This window comes from Passer montanus, unplaced genomic scaffold, assembly GCF_014805655.1.
Source record: "Passer montanus isolate IOZ18808 unplaced genomic scaffold, ASM1480565v1 scaffold9, whole genome shotgun sequence".
Classification (NCBI taxonomy): Eukaryota; Metazoa; Chordata; class Aves; order Passeriformes; family Passeridae; genus Passer; species Passer montanus.
The window spans coordinates 17,011,046-17,031,135 of NW_024374367.1; the positions used below are offsets into that span (position 1 = coordinate 17,011,046).

At 47.9% G+C, this 20,090-nt stretch overlaps 1 protein-coding gene and 1 long non-coding RNA gene across 7 annotated transcripts in view; one reads left to right on the forward strand and one right to left on the reverse strand.

The window, feature by feature from the left end:
* Nucleotides 1–8,312: 8,312 nt before the first annotated feature.
* The window catches only part of TMCC1 (transmembrane and coiled-coil domain family 1), a 63,958-nt gene continuing 52,180 nt past the window's right edge, over nucleotides 8,313–20,090 (reverse strand). For all 6 annotated transcript variants that reach the window (XM_039733999.1, XM_039734001.1, XM_039734003.1 and 3 more), the window contains 2 exons: nucleotides 14,771–14,906; nucleotides 8,313–12,472 (listed from right to left, as the gene is read on the reverse strand). In XM_039733999.1, coding sequence (XP_039589933.1) covers nucleotides 12,158–12,472; nucleotides 14,771–14,906 — 451 coding nt within the window. In that variant the 3' untranslated portion in view covers nucleotides 8,313–12,157. The remainder of the gene's footprint in view (nucleotides 12,473–14,770; nucleotides 14,907–20,090) is intronic.
* Nucleotides 14,943–19,330, forward strand: LOC120514017. Its single transcript, XR_005630401.1, has 2 exons — nucleotides 14,943–18,667; nucleotides 19,147–19,330. It is a non-coding gene; the product is annotated as an uncharacterized LOC120514017 (long non-coding RNA).

The following is a 20,090-nucleotide window of genomic DNA, read 5'->3' on the forward strand; positions in this document are numbered from 1 at the left end:
TTTGTGTAATTATCTGAAGAAAGAGGCCTTTTCTTTCCTTCTTTGGTTTCCTTCATCTAATGGCTCCTTAAGGCTCTGCAACCCACATTTTTCTTTACAGAACACCAGAAACAGCATCCCTTGTTTTCACACTTCAGAGAAGAGAAAAAAGAGACCTTTTGGCAAAATGTCAGATTGTGTGACTGATAACACCCCCATCATTACAGACTATGACTTGTGGCCACCTTAGAAGTGAAAACAAAACACATACATTTTACATTGGCCACTTCTCTCCATCTTATTAATTTAGGACTAGTCATTAGCTGGTGGAGAGGGAAAATAATTTCCATCAAGAACCCAGGCAAGGGGTGGGGTAGAAGAGGAGGGTAGTGTCTGACATTCCCCCTCTCCTCCCTCCCCCAGTTTTCCAGCATTTTCCCTCCAGAGATGCTGGTGTGAAACCAGCTCACATGACAAATGAAAGTGATTCATAAGCCAGCTGCAGTCCCTGCTGACAAGCCCCATTGCAGAGCAATCGTGCAGATTTTATGCACCCAGAGCCCAGGGAAGGGCCTGGGTCATGGCACACGCCACACTTCAGAGCAGTCTGACACAACTTGGCTGAATTCATCCACAGCACGTGAAGGCCAAATGGCTGTCACTTGACAGCAGTTAATAAAGTGGTTTTAGAAGGGATATTTTCTCTGCTAAATTAAATTTTCAAGACACCATCCTGCATCTTCAGCCCTTATCTTTTTGTTTGGATTTTTTTTTGCATTCCTGTCAGTCTTTAAACACGCAAACAGGGATTACACAGATAAGCCTGCAGTGTGGTTCATTCTGGCCGTGGCTTATTAATCACAGTTCATTTACTCGGGGACTGGACAATTCAGCTGTGATTCTCTTGTCCCCACAACAAAGTTAGCAGCAGCTCAGGGCTCATTTCAGAGGAGCAAGTGCAGCCCCGGGTAGGCAGCATGGCAAGTGGAGAACAGCAGCAGAGCAAACAGCAAATCCCTGCCCACACGGAGCAGGGCAGCAGCGCTGGGGGCCCCACACCAGCAGAGCCACCACGCCAGGTCCAGGGCCTGCAGGGGATCCCCCAGGAGCACAGGCAGACGGGTCCATGGCCACATGCTGCTGGGTAATGGAGACCTGGCTGTCCCACATGGTGACCAGCAGCCACGAGAGCCACAGCAGAGAAAGTGCTGTGTGCTGTGTGCCTTGACCCTTAGGGGGTCGTGGGAATGACTGTGGAAAGACTGAGGCCTGGCCAGACCTGCTAGTTTAAGTTTTATCCCACATGGGATACTTGTGCTTCTGCTCAGACCCCAGGAAGGTCTAAACTGTGGGGAACACCTCGTCGGGACCTCAATCATCCAGGTCATGCTGACTGTGTGATGGTTGCTCTGGGAACACCCCTCAGAAAGAGATATTTAGAGGTGTTTCCACTGATGCCTCTGATGAGGGAGAAAAGCTGCAGCAAAAATGCAGAGCAGGAAAATGAGGGATTTCAAAATAATGACCTAGGCTGATTTCAACTCTGAAGTAGACGGAAGGAATGGAGCTGGGATCCACTCCCATCAGATGGAAATAAATTGGACTATTTCCCAGACAGATTGGCCCCAGCTGGGAAAGAGAAGGAAGGCAAAGAGGGAAGATGGTTCAAGTAGGAAAACAGAAGCTCTGATATACTGGGCATTTTCAAGAAAGTCAGATTAGATATATTATCAAATCAACAGCATTAGATTCAGCTGGCAGTATCCTGGCAGCCAAGAGACAAAGCTTGTCAAAGCTGATAATAATTCAAGGTGGAAGAGCAACCAGGCTTTGTGAATTATTTTTTTTCTGACCATGACAAAAACTGATTTTCCCCTCATGGAACAGAGGAGATGCACTGGAGGATGGCAGGTGCCACAACATCTCTCCCACCTCTCCAAGAGACCTTAGGCAATACCATCAGAGACCTTGTCATTTCACCTCCCCACGCCTGGCTGGAGGAGGGCTGGCCTCCCACGCTGCTTGGCAGGAACCCTGAGTATTAATTAACACATTCTTAGCCAGTATTAATTAACAGTGTTAGAAACTCACTTGATGGAAATCTTCAGCCCTTCACAGAACCTCCCCTGAAAGGACAGGGATGAGTTGTCACAACCTGGATGTTGGACAACTACCTGCACAGTGTGAAACTCTCTGGGGTTCCAGGTGCTCCAGACAAAAACAAACCAAACCTGGGCAAGAGCCCACAAGCTGAAAGCCAACAATAAACGAAACAAACTCAATCACTATTAGTGTTGGCTCACTGCTGCTCAGCAGGCCGTGGGGGAGCAGCGATTAGGGGCCTGAACCTCAGCCTGTGTCAGTGACCTGACGAGTCACTGACACTGCTTGTGCTGAAGGAAACAGGGCAAAGTGCAGCAGTGTGTGCCCGCGGCCCCGTCAGTGCCCTGGCACACCACAGCCCCGTCAGCCCCGTGTGTGCCCATGGCCCTGTGTGTGCCCGCAGCCCCGTTGGTGCCCTGGCACACCACAGCCCTGCAGCACCAAGTCCTGGCCCCAGGCTCACCTCTGCTGTGCAGGCAACCTGCTGTGGGGCTGAGCTCTCCCCACACAAGGACCTGCCTTGTTTTGGGGTTTTTTTTGTATTTTTGGGGTCAGATGGGACACACCGGCTCACCCACCTTTTACGTTCCTTGAATTCCTGCACGGGGTTCCACCAGCAGCTCCCACAACTGTCCATACACCAGAGCAAAACAAAAGTATTATCTTGGACAGCAGAACCCCCAATTTCATTCTGTTGATGGGCAGAGGGGGAAGGATTTCAGCAGCTCAGTTAAAAACTGGCCCTTTCCCAACCACTTCCCTACGTTCCCAACCCACAGTTGTGCCCTGTCCCCACATCTCTCACTCCACAGCCTCCCTATTTTCAACTGGGGCCACACCTTGCCCCCAGTAATTAACAATGTAGGTAACACCTGGGGAAAAGTGCAGCTTTTGGCAACTCCTCAGAGGGGGATGTGGCACAACGACGATGGGCATTTTTCTAATAGGAAAGAACACCTTCAGGCTGAGAATCTGCAGGTTTATCTTGCCCTAGGGCCACAGGCAGCTTGTGCTTGCCAGCTCTGTTTGCACTACCATGTGCCTGCTGAGCTGGCCTGTCTGCCACCTCCAGTCCCCATCACTCTGCAGTTCTGCCTCTGCAGGGGTCCCTCCTTCCCAGCCCGTGTCAGGAAATGGGAAATTTATCAATGTAGCCACTTTGCTACGTTCTCTCTGTCCTCTTCTTGAAGAACCTCAAAATCTCATATGATTTTTCAATTTTTTTTTCTCTTAGGAAGCTACCCAGCATCCAAGAAAAAGTTCCTTTTAGTGTGAGCCCTGCAGGTGGGGACACCATTCCAAAGAGCAGGGCTGAGGCTGGTGCTTGGGGAGCCTTGATCAGCATGGTTTCCCCTTTGTTTCTGGGACAAGCCAGCACACAGGCAGCACGTTTTCTGGGAGCCAGAGGAGACACGAAGCCTCTAGAGCCAGAACTGCGAGCAAAGACATCACAACGGGAATGGGAACAGGACAGGCAGCAGCAGGAGAGCAGGTCTGAGTGCCCAGAGAGCTGCAGTGGATGAAGCAGGGAGGAGCTTGTCAGCAGATCTTGTAGACTCCAGCCCCACTTTGAGGAGAAGAGAGGAAAGGTCCAGATCAGAAAAATGACTGATTTTCACTGTAATCACAGACCCAGACATGCTTAACAACAGAAGCAGAGCATTCAGCCTTACGTGACTGCTGGTTTGAGAGCCATCAAGCACGTCCCGTGAACAATTACGCCTCGGAATGGCTCCCTTCAGAGCAGGGAGCAACGAGGCATTGCCGATCTGCAGCCCGTGTCTGCGTACTCCCTTTCCACGTGGACAACGGAGCCGAGCGCAGGCCGGGCTGTGCCGGAGCGGGAGAGGAGCTGCAGGGCCTGAGCGGGGAGACGAGCAGCACGATACAGGACAGCATCCGAGCGATAACCACCGAGTCACTGCTGGAATGGTGCTGAACCACGGGGGAGAGCGGCCGTGCTCAGCAGAACCAGCGCAGGGACTTCGGTGTGCGGCTGCAGCTGCTGCCCGCGGCCCGGCGGTGGAGCGGCCGGGACGTTTGCACGGCAAAGCCGTTTGTACGTCCGGGATGCCCCGGAGCCCGGGAGAGCCTCGGCGAGGCGTTTGTATGACCGAGCAGGTCCGGGTCTGCGCGTGCCGCTCCGGGGTGCGGCAGCACGGACCGAGCACAGCGCAGGGCTGGGGCGCTCCGGCAGTGCCTGCGGGCGGGCGCGCCGAGTAGAGCAGGGTGTCCGGCTCCCGGTGCCCGGTGCCCGTGCCCGTTCCCGGTGCCGGTGCCTGTGCCCGTTCCCTGTGCCCGGTGCCCGTTCCTGGTGCCCGTTCCCGGTGCCCGGTGCCCGTTCCCTGTGCCCCGTTCCCGTTCCCTGTGCCCGGTGCCCGTTCCCTGTGCCCCGTGCCCGTGCCCGTTCCCGGTGCCCGGTGCCCGTTCCCGTTCCCGGTGCCCGTTCCCGGTGCCCGTTCCCGGTGCCAGTGCCCGTTCCCGGTGCCCGTGCCCGTTCCCGGTGCCCGTTCCCTGTGCCCCGTTCCCGTTCCCTGTGCCCGGTGCCCGTTCCCTGTGCCCCGTGCCCGTGCCCGTTCCCGGTGCCCGGTGCCCGTTCCCGTTCCCGGTGCCCGTTCCCGGTGCCCGTTCCCGGTGCCGGTGCCCGTTCCCGGTGCCCGGTGCCCGTTCCCTGTGCCCCGTTCCCGTTCCCGGTGCCCGTGCCCGTTCCCGGTGCCCGTGCCCGTTCCCGGTGCCCGGCGCCCGGTGCGCAGCCCGGCTCCCGTGCCCGGCTCCCGTGCCCGGTGCCCGTTCCCGGTGCCCGTGCCGGCGCTCCAGCCGCGCTGCCGGCCGTGGCCGCCAGGGGTCGCCTGAGACCGCGGGCGGCGCGCGCGCAGTGCCCGGCCTGTTTCCCGGTGCCCGTTCCCGGTGCCGGTGCCCGTTCCCTGTGCCCCGTTCCCGGTGCCCGTTCCCGGTGCCCGTTCCCGGTGCCCGTTCTCGGCTCCCGGTGCCCGTGCCCGATGCCCGTTCCCGGTGCCCGTTCCCGTTCCCGGTGCCCGTTCCCGGTGCCTGTTCTCGGCTCCCGGTGCCCGTTCCCGGTGCCCGTTCCCGGTGCCCGCGCAGTGCCCGGCACGGCCGCCAGGCGGCGCCGGGGCCGCGGGTCCCCTCAGGGCGCCGGGCTCGGAGCCTGCGGAGCTCCGCGAGCGAAATCCCGCCGGCCGCTCCACATCCCGTCCCTGAACTTCGCGGCGGCAGCGCCCCAGGGCCGTGCGGCGGTCCGGCTCCTTCCCGGCCGCTCCGGCCGAGAGCACGGGTCTTCCCCGCAGTTCGGAGGGGCGGGGTTTGCCCGCCTCCGCCGCAGGCCGGGAGCCGCCGGCCCAGGCACCCCCGGGCCCGGCTCGGGGCGCTCGGGAGAGCGAAGCCGCCCGGGCCAGGCTGGCTGCTCCCAGCAACAACCCGCCTTTGCCAGCTGGGAAAGCAATGGACGGGACAGATGGAATGCCAGCTGATACCTATCTGCCAGTCTGTTTCCAAAGGTGGAGGGAAATGCCGATATGCCCAATTTAGGTGGAGAGCTGATCTAAAAAAAGCAAACGATCTTTCAAAGAAACATTTTTGGAGGAACATAGCCCAAGTTCTTGAGCATGTAGGACAGGGCTATTTGACCCATGCCAAGGGCCACAACTGCTTCAAGATGTGTGAGATAACAATCAGGAGGGTCGAGGGATGTTGCTTCTTGAAGATGTTTTCTGCTGAGGAGTGCTCCATCAGTGAAACGTCACCTGCTTCCTCATACAATCCCCGTTCTCTTTTCAGGACCCTTTGCCCAGGTAAGCAGGATGGGATATTTGTAAAATGTCCCATTTAGCTCTCAGGGTGTGCCTGAGACAAGGACGAGCCATGCTTTCTGGTCACAGTCCTTCCCAGGACAAACCAAGCAGCTGCCTCCCCCCAGTGTGTGCTCATCTGTGTCAGCACCATCCCGTTCAGGGACACGTTCAGCAGAGCTGAGGAGGAACGGGAGCTGGCTTGGCCCAGAGCTCCTGGTCACCCTCAGGGACTGGGGAGGCACATCCGTGATATGCAGATGTGTCAGTAGTGCCAGAATCAGGTGGAATTGAGGAGCTGACTGACCAGATAGCTCAATGTGGTGTCACACTCATCTGCTTCTCTCTTCTGGCCAGACAGGCTCTCAGGCATCCTCCTCCCCTAGAGATCACAATTAGGATTAGGCATAAAGGTGTTCTTCAAACAATGATATGGAGCCAGAAGTGTCCTCAAGCTGTTGCAACAGAGGTCTGATAGGTGACCCCAATCTGAAAACACAGTTTTATGTGTAGTGGAGGAACTTTTGAATGCCTTCAGACCACTTGGTTGTAAGGCAAGGAGAGTATCAGCTGAAAGTAGGCAGGGCTACAGGAACAGCTGCACTGAGGAGGAGGGCTGAAAACACACTGCATCTTCCCAACCTGCTCTGGCCTTTCTCCTCAGGCAATATTACTTATTTTTTCCCCTTTGGCCAGGGTTGGCACAAGGCTGGTACAAAGGCTGAGAACACATACAAGGTGACTCTTATTCCTAATTTCAGAGGGGATCTGGCTAGAGTACGAGCCACTCAGCAGAGCTGGTTTGCCCTGGGATATTCCATTTCATGCTAACTCAGGCAGCAAACAACCTTCTTCCTATTTCTAACTCCAGCCAGTGAGGGAGGATCCACTGAGGCTGATGAACCACTGACCAACACTTAAAACACCAGTTGATTTGGTGTTTAAGAGACAACTTGAAGACAGGCATTTTGTGGTAGGGAGCTGGCTGTTTGCAAAAATTTCCACTATTAGCACATCAAAGTGATGTTATTTGGCCGGGGAGAAGGACTGCTCCAGTGAGAAATATGAGCCAATTCCTCACCTCCACTGCTGCAACCCAGCATGGCTGCACGCTTGCCATATCCCTGTTTGTTCCCCAGGACCTGGGTGGAGCTACCAAACCACTTCCCACAGACTAACCAAAAAGCTGAGTAACACCACCTAATCCCCTGTATTATCAGATTAATTCTGTTGACATGGGAGTGGAAGGCCAGTGCTTTCACCTTTGGTCATCATGGTCCCCTGCTGGTCCTGAGGCACGGCCAGCACCTCTCAGGGGACCGCCGCAAAAGAATGCAGAACCATTTACCCTCACAACCGTGTCCCATCCTGAGCCAGACAGCTTTAGCAAAAGCAGCACCGTGCACTTGCTTCATCCATAAACTGCTGGAATTTGCATTCTGGTTGTGAGGTGATTACAGGGGGAAAAATGCTGCAAACAGCTGCTTTTGCTTTTTTGATCTCTTGCTGGTTTTACAGCACTTGCATCTCTGTGAAAACAGAGAAAAGGACTCAGTACCCTTCTCCTTAAAACATTGTTTTCATTCCCTTCTTGGTTCTTTGTTCCTGATACCACATGACCAAAAACCAAGAGAAACAAGTATCTTCTCCACACCAGTGAGCAATCTGCTCACTTTCAGTTTGTATAAATAATAAAGGATTCAGAAATTATTCTATGAAACACGGTAGCCAAAATACCTCGTTTACAGCAGTGGCTCAACCAACATTGTTCAGTCTCTTGCCTCTGCTCAGGGAGAGGGAGCTTTCTGCTACGGAGTGCTGTCCTGCCAGCTGCAGCCTTCCTCATCCAAACTGAGCCAGCCTGGAACTGCTCCTTCACAAGCCCGAGACACATGGGTGATGCTGCAATTGCACCTGCCTCTAAATACACATCAGAGTGGGCCCTGAAATCCCTTAAGGACAAAGTCCACAGAAGCAAGGGCCGTTCTCATCTGGGACAGGGCAGGCCACAGACCAGTGGTGGAAAAATACAGGACCAACTTCTGGTCCTTCCAAGACAGACACCTCTTAGGTAAGTCTGACTGAAGGAGCTGCAATTGAGTCGCAGTGTGGCCGCAGGGACCCTGCCAGAGGCTGTCCCAGGCACAAGGGGGCTGGAAAAGACCAACGAGGATGAATGCAATGCTGCTGCTCCTTTCCTCTACCTGCAAAGACCAGATACTGACACCAGCTTATTTTCATTGTGGCCTAGTGGTGTGTGGCTGGCTGAGTGTAGGATGAAGTCTGATAATCAGAGCTATGGAAAACTTGCTCACATTTAAGCTCTCAGGGCTCAGCAGTTTTGACACACCCTTCTTCTTCTGCATGATAGCACCTCCCTTCCCCTGCCCCCACCCCTCTGGAAAGATCCAAACTAGACCAATGTTAATAGCTGAGGTCTTTATTTAAAGTTTTTTATATACAGTAAAAGTGCCACAGATAAATCTGTGACAATCAGACAAGACAAATGTAAATCTCTCTCAACAATTAGCAGCTTAAGATCTATAAACTACAGTGTTACGTTCACAAGTGTCATTTCTGTACTTTTCAACCCGTGCAAGTGAGTTTTTCTGTTTATTTTTTTACACTTTTAAAACACACTTACAGCTAAGTCAATTGCCTACGACTATACCACCTGGCATACACAACACAGACACACAGGGTAACTCTTTAGCCACTTTCAGAATTCATTTAAAAACTGGCAAAACTACTCAATCTTGAACCCTTTGTAGCTTGGCTTCTTTTGTTATAATGCCTTTTCTTTTTTTCAATTTAAAAAATGCATATTTTCAAAGCTGACAGACAGTGCTTTCCTGTAACATGCACCTAAGTCAGCAGTTCATCTGATCCCACCTAAGCACATATAGGATTGGAATAAACCAATAGAGTAGCTGCTGGGAGCGTGCTGAGTATTCTTGAACTAAACTAATGAGGCTGAGAGAAAAAAGAACTTTGTAAAAGTTTTAGAAGTAATTTTTTTTGCATCAAGATTTTCTTTCTTCTTTATATTGAAGGAAATGGGGGAAACAGATGAACTTCACTTGAACCCTCGAATGTTAATGAGGAGGTGCTGTTCTTGGAACTTACACAGTCCATTATATTTTTCCCTTTTTATGTGCCAAGGCAGTATGTGCTAAACACATCTAAACAATTTCTGAATCACTTTAACTCCGAATATGAAATGTTTTGGGAAACATTCTGCAACTCAGAGATGGTCACTAAAAAGTTTTTATCTACAAAGGAGGCTATTAAAGGTACTCACACACACACTCACATCCATAGCAGAAACTGTCCTCTACGCGTCATCCAGAAACACTCCATCAGGAAAGCAAACACAACCATGTACAAGGAAAGGGAGCTTTAAAGCTAGAATCACATTTCCAACAACATCATCATTAAGCTATCAGAAATCATCACAGACTTTCAAATTGAAGAGGGAGGAAAACCCCAAAATGTTCTGCTAGTGCAAAAGGCAAAACACATGGCAGTTGTGTTAGGATATGAGAAGCGGATGCAGCATCACACATGACGCTACTGCAGACAACTGTCTGGAATGGAAGAAACTGTTGAGAGAGAAAGAGACAGACACTTTGTCCAGACCCATATGTATATGGCCTTCACCAAAGAGTTCTGAGATGTCAGTTTCTATTAAGCCTGCACCTTCTGGCAAGCTAGCAAATGGTATTTACTGAATATGACAGTTGAGAAAATAAATGAAATTAGGATATAAAGAAGAGGGACAAACACTTCCTTAAATACAACAGACACTGAGTATCCAGAGCCACTGGCTTTTAACTCCTTCCTGATTTGACCACATAAAAACCTACCTTAAGCAATTCTAGTGTGAACAAGACTGAGAAAAAGATGTACAAAGGCCAGGCTTCAGAAAAAAAAGGCAACAAAGTATTTCAGTTATGTGCCAAATCAGTTCTTACTGTTGTTCACACATTTGTTTCTAACAAAACCTGCATAATGGGAAGATGATAGTTAGCCAAGAAATATGAGTCACTAGAGAAGAGCCTCACCGGAGCCAGGAGCAAGGGAGGGAATGGCCACACACCTCTGCTCTGGCTGTGGCACTGCAGAAAGCACAAGCAGGTTTGGCTTGAGTCAGCTGTAAATGGCAATCTTTGTTTTAATTGCGATAGGAGCAGATTATTAGTGCACATGGTGACAGAGAGGTGTACTGGGATCCCTGGGGGAAGGGCACCTGAGTTTCCTGTGACTACAGAAAAAAAGAACCCTTGGAAAGGAAGAAAGATGGTTGGACAGTGGAGGGTTTGCCTTTGCTGGCAATCAGAAAACACTCAAGGTATTAACCTTGTTTGAGGGAATTTCTCAGAACCCAGAATCTGCATCATAGCACAATGCCCACGTATGTGTGTATATATATGTTGCACATCTCATACATGCCCATGTATGATTTCAGCTGGTTTAGGTCACTTGGGCAACATTTGATTCCCAGAGGGAAGTTGATCCTGGAAAGAAGGAAAACAGTAAGACCTAACTAAACACCATAAATGGTTGTGACAGAATCCTGGAGGTTTTTTTTTACATTTCATGAAGACAAAAGATGAATCTTGGCACTGTTATGGTGAAAGGGACAGCAGTTAAAAATCAGCACAGAATGAACACAGATTCCTTGGACTTGAGGGCTGCCTGCCTGTACCAACAGGTCACCAGCAATGGCACATTGTGAGGACTTGGGGTTACATTTGAAGCTGGCATTTCCTTTCAAGATTTGCAAAGGTGTCTGCACCAAGTGCTGGCCCCTGTGGCTGAAAAAGAGGATGGCACACCACAGATACAGACACACAAATAATCTTACCAGAGCCTGACAGGAGGAAAACTTTGGTTTCACTTTTCAGGGTTTGTTTTTTTCTTTTTAATTAGAACTATTTTTGGGATAATCATTCTGTTAAGTGAACTGTTGAGTCAGTATTTCTTTCCTCAAAAGAACCTGTCTTTTCCCTAGGAAGAGATGAACAGAAATTCCTTGCTCTTATCCTGAGGCCAGGAATGAGAGATGACATGCAAACAAAAAATACAAATATACCACATACTTCAGATGTGGAAAAAGAAAAAAAAAGCCCTGCATGACAAAAAGGTGTGGAGAAGACAGATGTTTTCCATGATGCTGCATTTTTAAGCTCAGGAGGACAGACAAATGGCATATGGACAGTGCTGCATTCAACAGGCTGACACTAGAAACTACTCTCTGCCCTCCTCAGAACTGCTTCAGGACAAGACGGCTCACAATTATTCACGCATTTCTTCATTTAAAAACATCACTTCTTTATTTGAAAGAAAAAAAAGTAATGACCCTCCCAACCCCTTCAAAAAAAACCCCCAATAATAATAATAATAATTATAATAATAATAAAAAATCCTATTAGAAACAATAAGGAAGCACTGAGAGTTTGAGTATTACACTCTTCAAGTATGCTGTTTGGATTTTTTTTAAATCTGTGAATATACATATATTAAAAAAAAACCTTAAAAGTGCGACCAAGGGCTTCTGCTTAAAGAGTATAAGTATTTCAAGGACTACTTCAAAATACTGTAGCACAACTGTGCAGTTACTGTGTATGGCATGAGGCTTCCACTCCATACACTCAGCCAAGTTAGCCAGCCTTACAGAAAGTTATTGAAGTCAGGTTAACACAAACGGCGAACTCAGATGCTGAGCTGGGAGAGGGATCCACACGTTGTTTTTCTCTTGTTAAGGAAAGAAACCACTCAACGCATACACTCGGACATGGAATGTGAGCAGACTTCACAGTAAAAGTTTAGTGTTACAGGTTTGCTGTGGTACCATCATTCAAGGCTGTGCACTAGATTGAGCTTTGCTCATCTTAAGCTAACCACGTTCTCTTCTTCCTGACAGGTTTAGTACAGTAGTTCAAGCCACAATTTAAATTGCCCATTGGTATGCTCCAAATTTCTGTATTTTATTCTTTTCTTTTGTACACTTTAAAGAATCTTAAGATTTGCATCCAAAGAGAACCATGCTACATAAAAATTATCCAGGATTCTTGCCAAAAGAGTTCTTGAATAAAATCTAAAAAATACTATTGCAATGCATCTTGCAGAGAAAAAACGTTATTCTAAATGTAAACAAATTCACTCGGACACTTTAAAATTTCAGCAGAGTAGTCGCTGACTAATCTTTGCCACACTTGCTCACCAAGAGCGCCAGGAGGGAGCGAGGCAGCCCATTCCTGCCACCATCATCTGGGGGGAGACAAGAATCGTTCCAAGTAGCCGGTGATGGCATCCCAGTGCTTCCACAAAAAGGCAATGAAAACCACTATAAATAAAGTGCTGAACGTCCTATTGCGAGTCTTCATCAGGGGCACAACACAGTTGGCTACAGTGGAGACAAAGACGAGGAGGACAGCCATGACAGCCAGCAAGATGTTGATGAACTTCCCCAGTAGGTTCCTGGCTGTGGCATTCTCCAGCCCCTCCAACTGCACCACTTGCTGCTGCTGCTGCTGCAGCTCCATCTTGGAGATGCGCGTCTGGCATGCTTCCAGTGCCTCCTGTGGGCAAGAGCACATTCTGGGTTACTCAAGTTCACAAATGTTACCTCACCAACCATCCCCATACCTCACACTGCTCATGCACCGAGCTCCTGCCCTGCAGCGGGAGCAGAGGAAGCAGTGGTGAGAAGCCCCTTGCTGACTGGGCACTGCAGCCTACAATAACCACGGTGCCTCATCCACACCCAGAAGGCTGGACATGGAGACGCCAGGCTGGGAAACCCCACAGCTTCTGCCAGAAGGGGGCTACCCAGCCACCTGGTCACTTCAAGCTTTGCTTCCAAGAGGCCATTCAGAGGACAGAGGTGCTGTACCTAGCCAGAAATCTTAATCTTCTGGGATGTGCATTCCCAGAACCTCAACTTCCATCACCTTCCTTAGAGTTGCTCATGCTTATCTGATCTCTTTTCAGAAAACTAGGCAACTTCGCAGAAAACTACATCAACAAAAATAACTACCCAAGGCTCGGCTGTGTTCTGCTTGCTTAGTGAGCTGTGAGCTCAGAGAAAGGTCTGAGGGGAACTAGGGCTGTAACTGCACAGCTGCCATTGCAGGAAGGACGTCTTCTCCAGACTGCAGCAAGCTGTGGCACTGGCACAGCTCCAGCTGACTCTGCGAGGACTGGGGAAAGACATCTAGAAGTGAAAGAAGCATGAGATTTATGGAACTGTCCACAGGAAGAGGCAAAATGAAAGGAGGTAGAAGGAGAAGACTACCCTGCACAAATCCACCTCTTTAAAGCCCCACTGACTCAGGGGGGATTTGTCAGACCTTTTCACCAGGCTGAACCCCAACTGGACCAACCCAACCTGCACTAAAACACTGGTGACATGCAACACAGGGGGCTAGGGAGAAGGAGAGGTTTTCAGGCAATTAACACCAAGAGAGACTTCTGCTCTTTAAGATACCAAGTTACAATATTTCCACTAATCTTCCCTCAGAGTCACCTTTTCCAGACACATAGGCCAACTGCAAATATGATATACAAGTCTGCAGCAGTCCTTCCCAGACTAATCACCAAAAAAGGAACCAGGACTGTTCCTCTGCAACAGTAGCCCATGCTCTTAAACAGTTTTTCATACAACAAAACACTTCCCTCTTCCTCAACAGTGCTGAGAAATAGGCTGTCCCAACATTTAAGTTTACACTAAAATCATTGAATTATACAATGAAGATTTAAAAAAAAGCTGTTGAGCAATCCCCACTTCAATTCAATTTTCCTGCTATCTGAATTTAGAGAGGAAAACAAAAGCCAACTGTTGTAACACTCCCCCAAGGGAGAGCCTCCTGTTTACACTGCCAGGGGCCATTGTACCGCTGTCCACAGACACTGATTAAATTTAACTTAAAGGTCATTGTCACCTGTTACATTTCTCACTGCACCATGTCTGTGGGGGTCAATGAAACATGAGAGCTTCTCCATGGTTAAGACCCCTGAAAACACAGGGCAGAATTGCTCAGCTGCCCCACACAGCAGTGACCAGGAAGAACGTTTGACAACCGGAGTTGCAGCTGGTGTGTGAACAGCATAGCCTGCTTGGCCTTCAGAGGAAATCACCTCGCTGAAGCCCCTCGGCAGGAAAAAGGGAGAACTCTTAACCCACAACTCTCTGCTCACACTACAAATATCTCCCACCAGCAATCAGAACTGAGATACCTGTTAAAACTACCACAGCAATTATTTGTAATAGTCAAGAGACTTGTTTCTGTATAGGCCTTTCTCTGTAAGGGTCAGCAGCTGTTTTGCTTTGTAGAAGGGCCTCAGACTGCAAGACCTCTGTTTCATAGCCTTTTTTACATACTAAAAGAAACTTTTCTTTTAGAAACACCTCCTTATTTCTTCAAAGCCAACAGAAAGAATTGTTTCCTGACTCAATGCAGTGCACACACAAAGCCATTTTTTCTTAGATGTATGCAACCACTGCTGTAAAATCAGTGACACAACCACACCCCAGGGACGTGTACTGGGAACACTACTGTAAAAGAAGTGTTTGGGTCACGGCCCATTGGGTGTCCAATACAAAAGCCTGCACAAAAAGTGGGCCCTGGCTCCTGCTCTGCTCCAGCTGAGCAGCAGGTTCCCTCTGTGTGGGACACAGCCCTGAGTTACAGAGGAGGTTACCTGGAGAGATACCCACAGGTCAGAGATGGAAAAAGGACCTTTTGGAATGCAGCAGTTTAGCAATAAAGCTACAAGGATAAAATCCAATACTGAAGCGCAGGCATACTTCAAAAGTGAATGAGTTCCTGAAAGAGCAGGCAAAGGGCAGGACTTGGGTCCTTGCTTCTGTCACCCACCTGGATGTCCCGGGCTCGCTCGTAAGACTGATAGGCAATCTTTTCCTCCATGCTGGCCAGTTCCTGTTTTAAATTGAGGATCTCGTTCTGGTGGAGCTCAGTCAGGTCATTTAACTGCTCTTCAAGTCTTTCACATCTAGAAATGACAACACATGGTACAATGGCTTTAATGAGAAGAGGATGGCAAAATGACATCAGTGACAAGCAAGCAATGAACACCATGGCCTGTGTACTGAAACCAGCACGGCTGCCTCAGTCAGCACACAGCACACTCTGGCACTGACACCTTCTTGCTGGGAATTAGTTCTTTCTACCTGATAAACGCTGTGATACTGTTCCTAACCTGGAGAAAACACACAATTACATGGTAACTGTTGAGTGATGCAAGAAATTGAGGACAGAATAAGAACAGAATGAGGTATTCACCAAACTTCTGTGTAAACCAAACAGTTCCCTACTAATACCATAAACTCCTAAGCATTTTTATCCACAGTTGGAACAGTAATGGGCATAAAAATTACATGGAAATGACATGTGACTGATGCCTCAGAGAACATGCTGTTACTGTCTGATCTCTGCATGAGGTCACATGGATCTTTGATTTGCTTTTCCTTTATCCTTGTTAAGTTGAATGATGCAACTTAACAAACAAATACCATCACATTATTTGTAAGAAGGACACATGAATCACTAACCTGCAGGCTTTTTTTCAGTTTGCTCCTGGTGAATGGACCAGGAGCAGTCCTGAGGAAGAGGGTTGCTTAAACAAACTGAGTTATAATAATTCTGAGAGATAAGGTTTTGCTTCTCACTAAGAGAGTTATAAATTAACTGAAATGGTAGCTCTGATGGTAACAAAGGTATGGGCACAGCTGTGGTGGCCATTGGGCTTTTTCCACTGTCTACTCATTGTAGCAGATGGAAAAAGCTTAACCCACAGTCCTTACCATCTGAATCTTGATACTAATAACCAAGACATTTCTAAGGAATTAACCACAGAGATAATTCCTTGTTTAAATTTTGGTTTTCTTCTGACTCCACTGAATTTAATTCCTAACAAAAAAAAAACCTAACAAGATGAATAAGAAATATTTATCTAGATGAAGAATTTAATTGCAAGTTCTGAAACTAAGACACAAATCCTGCTTCTCTTTTTTTTCAAGATTTTTTTTTTTGTGTTTTAGAATCTGCAGTCAAAAGCTAGCCTTTAAAAACTGTCTTGGGGTTTTGTTTTTAATAGACAAGTATGAAAAGAATTTTCATTCATGCTCCCAGTGCAATATTACTTTAAACTAAGGAGGAGTCAGACACAGCATGACAATCTGCAGCAGTAAAACGCATGTGGTCAACCAGCAGTGAAACCAAGACAAGTGCCAGCTGACACGGCTGAGCCCAGAAAGGTGCCAGCAGAGCTGTGCAACTGTGCTGGGACACACCAGAGAACTGGTTTCCCAGGACTGACAAGGGAATGGCCATGTGAAGACCAGCTAATGAAGAAGGAGCCCAGATAGTTAATATTGCCCTTTGTTCCCACACAACTTAAAACTGACAACAACTTGCCAACAACCAAAAAATCACAACTAAACCCACTCCAACCCCCAAAGGCAGCATCAAGTACTTGAAATATATTCAGTTTGTTATTACATTATAAAATTCACCAGTGTGTTTATTAGAGAAAAAGAAACTCAAGCATTTCTGCAAATAGCATGATTATATTTTTTAACCTCCTCTCACATAAATACCTTTCATAAAGCAGCTGTTGCCAAGCAGCTTAAATCCTGTTCTCTAACAGGAAACAATTGTATTTTAATTACTTCAAAACTACCTCAATCTACAGGAAACATAAGGAAACACTGCTAATCTGTATAGTTAAGAATTTAAACAGAACATGATTAGCAGAAGGGTTGGCTCCAATCTTCCTGCCCTGAAGACTGTAGAACGACCAGCTCGTTCCCAATCCACACTTCACTCTCTGCTCAACCCCAGAACTGCTGCAGTTTGCATCCAAGAATCACCTGCACTTCCAGAACTCACTGTGTCAGGCAACTGCTAGAACTGGATTATTTAAAAAACCACATCCCTGCCCCCACTAACCTACCCTGACTTATTTTTTAAATGACACATCCTCCATTCAGCTTCTTTTTACTTCTTGTCCCAATATCTACAATTTAGAAAATGAATTTATTCCAGCTGCTTTCTACTGGTGTTCAAATTTAAAAAGCAAGGAGAGGTTTATGTGACTTACGGGGCCCAGAACCACAGTTTCCCTATTGAAAGATGGTTTGCATTTAAGTGGGAGTATTACACAAATAAAAGGGATAGACTGCCTGTCAAGAGGGTTAAGATGAAATACATGCCTCTAATTAATGACTGCCAGGGTCTATTGAACAAACTGAACTTGTCTGTGAATATAGCAGCACCCTGAATAATCAAATCCCACTTCACTTCATGTATGGAAAATGCCTCAAGAACTATTTAATTACTATTTAAAGTGTGAAATTTATCCTTAGAAGAACAAGCTCCAGCCCAGAAACATCTCTATGCAGCAGACCAATGCTGCCTGTCACAAGTATCACAGAGATCATCAGAGCTGTTCCTACAGACACAATAAATAGCTGGGGTGCTTGGCTCAAGTGTGGGATATGGGAACACTTAAATAGCCGTGTTGTATTTCCACATGTTTTCTGGTGCTCACTGCGTGGGAACTGGGCAAGTGGTCTGAAAAAGGCTCAGAAACACAATTATGACCATCTCATTTTTTAAAAAAGCTTTAAGGCATTTTAAAGTAATAGTTGCAAAATGCACAGCTAACACAGCATATGGAAGGGAGGGATGTGATAAAAAAAGACATTTGATCTGCACTCAGTGCTATGGTGTGTAAAGAAACTCTAATCAAACTAATGCTACAAAGACATCTGCAGTAGACTGTGAATGAAGTTTAGTACCTGTCTTCAGATGTCTCTCAAGATGGACCTTTTTCTTTTTACAGCTATGACATACAAACCTTCATGTCATCTTTACTTGTCACTAAGTACATCTTTATGCTACTGAGCACACCGCTTCCAATAGTGGAGTAAACAGCTAAAACCAGAAGTTATTTGTAGTACGCTCCAAGTCCTCTGCCTAGAAGGGTACACGAAGGACAGAGCTTGCTCCCGACAGGGAGCACGAGCTGCTCATGACACCCGCACACTTCCCTGTACTTCCAGCTCCAAGCCTCCCTGGAAGGAGGACAGACAGCTTTGCAGGGGTGTTTTTGTGCTGTCCTGGGTGAACACCAACACGCCGCCTCCACTGCCCGGCCACACTCCAGAACAGCCTTGCCAACCCTCCCAGACCCCAGCGGTTTAGCTCCTTTGATCTATTTTAAAACACATCATGAGGACAGACTGAAGTGTGACAACTGGACTACATTAAACCCAGACAAATGGGAGCACCAGTGACTAGCCTTTCGGCTGAAGGTTTTCTTCGGACAAGAGCATGGGAGACCTAAATGCCCTTTCCAAGGCTGTCAGGCTTGGGAAGAAATCCAAAACCTTAGACTGGCCACACTCCAAATATGTGAGCTTATGGTTTTGCCATGTACAAACAGGTTCCTGAAGGGACAAGCAAGATGAAAATACTCAGCAGGAACTTTATTTCAGTCTCAATAGCACAGAAAGTCCCTGCTTGTACCAGTAAACAACTGCCACCTTCCAATAATGAGATTAGCAACAAGCCATTTCAGTGCTTGCTCCCGGTGCAGAAGAAAACAATGATGGCCAAGTAGCGTCAGACTCTTCCTTCCTCAGTGGCTCAGCTTCAGCAGAGCAGAGCAGTGCTCCCGGGCCAGCACGTGCTGGGCAGCACAGCCCACCAGGCCTGCACCAGGGCAGGAGAACTGGAGCAACTGGACAGGTGAGTCCCTACCTCAGAGACTAGGGTTAGCAAACTGGCAGCCACGTGGAGTGGTAGACAAGATTTGGAAGCAGGGAGAGGGGAGGGAGGAGATGAAGGAGGTCATGGAAAACCTGTGAGGCAAGCCATGGCTGATAAACAGAAACTGCACAAACACAAATGGGAAAAAAGATCAGAACTTGCAAAACAGTAGATGATTTAAGAAAGAGGAAATGGATTAAGACCAGGTGAGAAAATGTCATGGCATGTTCTTTGTTCCAGCTTCCAGGTACAATGTAAACACACAGTGTCACCTGACAAGAAAAAGACTTCTCCAAAACATTTTTTTTAAGCTCCAACTGAAGTCTGTGTTTGTTTTTCAAAGCTTCCCATAAACAGAGCAGAGTTAGGAGATATTTACAATTTTTAAAGCCAGTTATGATTAATCTGAATCCCCAGCCTACCAGCATTAAACCACAACTTCCTTTCCCTTCTTTTAGGCTTTTTCTGAGGAGAGCTGAGGAGCAAGAGGGGTTCCAGTTGGAGGAACAGGCACCACCCCTCCCTGCCAAGGCAGCAGTGCCCTCTGCCCTTGGACACATCACGTCACTTTCCACTTCTCAGGTGATGTCGGCTTTTATCATTGTGATGGTTCAAAATACAGAAGCTATAAAAACAAGAATCTACATTTATACAGTCCTGTAGTCATCTAACCATGATTAACCCATGAGCTCTTGCTGATCATGCAGTTACCCACAAAGACAAGGGCACTGAGTGTGGTTTAACTGGTCCTCTTTAAAGGTCACACCTTTAATTAATTTGCATCAACATTCTAAATGACAGGTCTAAATTACTATCTTAAGCTTTTATAAGCCAAATGCAGATTCTCCCTGCTTTTCACTCCAGGCTGCCTCGGTTAGAGCTTGGGGTCTGGGCTGACCTCAGGGGAGAGCTCTGCAAAGGTTAATGGCACATAACAGATATGACTTCATGGTGCCTTAGTACGGGACCTACATGAACCTTGCTCAGAGGTGTTGGGCAGTAACCAGCCCACTTAGCTGACAGCACACATCAGTCCCAAGGTCTGCTATTGTACTTTCAGGCCACTCCTTCAGCTGTGCCATGCTTGCATTCAGCATTCCACCATGAATGGCTGCTGCTGTATGTGTGAAACAACAACCTACACAGCAATAGACAACAGCACCTCTCTGCTGAGGAGCAGAAGATCCAGTTCCACATCACTTTGGGATGACTTGATGACACTGAGGCACTAGGAACCAAAGCTGCTGTGCTGGCTGCTGGCTTCAGTCAAACTGCTGATTATTGCAAAGCGGGATTAGAAAGTAGTGTTGGTCTGGCTTTGTTTGCCCAAGCTCTGCAAAGCACACTGAGAGCCTGCTGTCTCTACCAGATCCTAGCAGGTTTGACTTTTCCAGAGTTTTTC